Below are 1,719 nucleotides of genomic sequence, written 5' to 3' on the forward strand. Positions count from 1 at the left end.
AAAAAAGCATGCTCCATACTATGTGCAATGCAAAAGAAATGAGAACCAATTAAATTTTCTTATATGACTCTATATTTGAAATGTTTGACTCCTACTAAAAGTTTAGATCATCAATATGGTCTTTTAATTGGTGATTCCTTGTGTAGACATTTAAAAAAAAAAAAAAAAAAGACAATGCAAGAATCATGGAGTTCATGTATATTCAAATTTCCATAGATGAGTACATTAAAAATAGATCGTAAATCCTCTAAATCTTTGATGAAAGAAAGCATGTTTCTTGAAATGTGTGATGGGGAACCATTAAAAAATTCATAGTTTGAACAGAAAGCTTTAAACATTTTAATGAAGAAATGCCGTTGCATGGATATACAGTTCAAGTTATGATCAAGGTATCTAACCAAAAATATAAATAGCATCAATGCAACTCTTAACAAGAACAGTAGCAAGAATGGATTGGTAATGCTAACAAAAAATAATTACACAGAAGCAACAATAACAATACATACAAAATTTTTAAAAAAATAAAAAGAAAAAAACACGTGTCTCTGCATTAGCAAAAGCTTTATCCAAAGCTATATCAGATTAGCTTTATCAACCTTTTTTTTTCCCAGTTCCTAGGAAGACGTAAATGATGTGGTACGATACATGACAGCAGTCACAGCATTGTGGAACTACTTGCCTGCACGCGAGGATTCTGGAAATCATCCATAGCAGAGGCCAGAGCTGGCAGCACTTGCTGCTGATAATGAACTTGAAGATCAGGACCCAAATCTGTGGACAACTGTCCAATGGCATTTATAGCTGCCCAGCGTACACGAGGATGTGGATCTATAAATGAGTTCAATACCATAGAAACAATCTGCTCCAAGTTCTTCATCATGACCTGAAAAAAAAAAAAAAACAACACCAAAATGAGCTTTAAAGATTATGGAAAACGTTGGCTGTCAATCAAATATAAGCTCATTGCAATGAGGATGACAGATCATTTAATCTCAATAGCATTAGTCACAGAAAACAAGCCAATTCGAACAACCTTGCAGGATTAACAAAATTATTTCAATTTTGATACCTTTGCACACCCTTCCGAAATTTGTGCAAGAGTAATTAGAGCCGCATGACGTTTCTGCCATTCTGGTGCTGCTAAATACTGCGGAAGCAATTCTGAGGCAACTGGAGCAATGGTGTTCCCTCCTAGGGCAATAGACAGTCGATCAAGACACTCTTGTCCCAAACTGTAGTTACTCGTCTCTCCAGCATCCTCATCCTCAGTTTCAGCCCCATGCCAAGCTGGCTCATCCTCAATATCAAGCAACATCTTCATCAGCACAGCAAAGAGGCTCCTAATGAATTGGGGTAGTCGTCTCATCATCCCCGGGGCTCGCTCACGCGCTTCCGCAAGAGTAATCACAAACTCCACAGCAAGATGCCTAGTCCTTTCCTCCAGCTTCAGCTATCTGGAGCATAGAACCAACCACATCTGCCAGCTGGCGCCTGAGAAACCGGGGTTCTGTGCCTGCAAGCTCAATGAGAAGCTCAAGAGCTTCCTGGGCGGTAGCCTCGTTTCCTGTATTAACTGCCTCTGTAAGAAGTCAGAAAAAAAATAAAGAAACCCTATAAAGCCATTCGATGAGGTGGGAGGCGAGCACGAATAGGTTTGAGAGCAGGAAGAAGAAGCATTAGCCCTTGCTTCTGAAAGAGAGAGACGACGATAAGTGGAAG

At 39.3% G+C, this 1,719-nt stretch overlaps 1 protein-coding gene across 1 annotated transcript; it reads right to left on the bottom strand.

Annotated features, from left to right (window-relative positions):
- Positions 1 to 364: 364 nt before the first annotated feature.
- LOC114580142 (importin-5-like) lies at positions 365 to 1,406 on the bottom strand. Its single transcript, XM_028696703.1, has 2 exons — positions 1,070 to 1,406; positions 365 to 883 (listed from the first exon to the last, which is right to left on the bottom strand). Exons 1-2 carry the CDS (start codon positions 1,367 to 1,369, stop codon positions 656 to 658), a joined length of 528 nt encoding a protein of 175 aa, XP_028552536.1. The 5' UTR covers positions 1,370 to 1,406; the 3' UTR covers positions 365 to 655.
- Between the last annotated feature and the right edge of the window lie 313 nt (positions 1,407 to 1,719).

This window comes from Dendrobium catenatum, unplaced genomic scaffold (assembly GCF_001605985.2).
Source record: "Dendrobium catenatum unplaced genomic scaffold, ASM160598v2 fragScaff_scaffold_821, whole genome shotgun sequence".
Lineage (NCBI taxonomy): Eukaryota > Viridiplantae > Streptophyta > Magnoliopsida > Asparagales > Orchidaceae > Dendrobium > Dendrobium catenatum.

Excerpts from the sequence above, each read along its gene's own strand:
- LOC114580142 (XM_028696703.1), bottom strand. The coding sequence starts at position 1,369 with ATGATGAGACGACTACCCCAATTCATTAGGAGCCTCTTTGCTGTGCTG. Across the intron at positions 884-1,069 it reads TTTCGGAAGGGTGTGCAAAG|GTCATGATGAAGAACTTGGA; the intron begins GTATCAAAATTG and ends TTTTTTTTTCAG.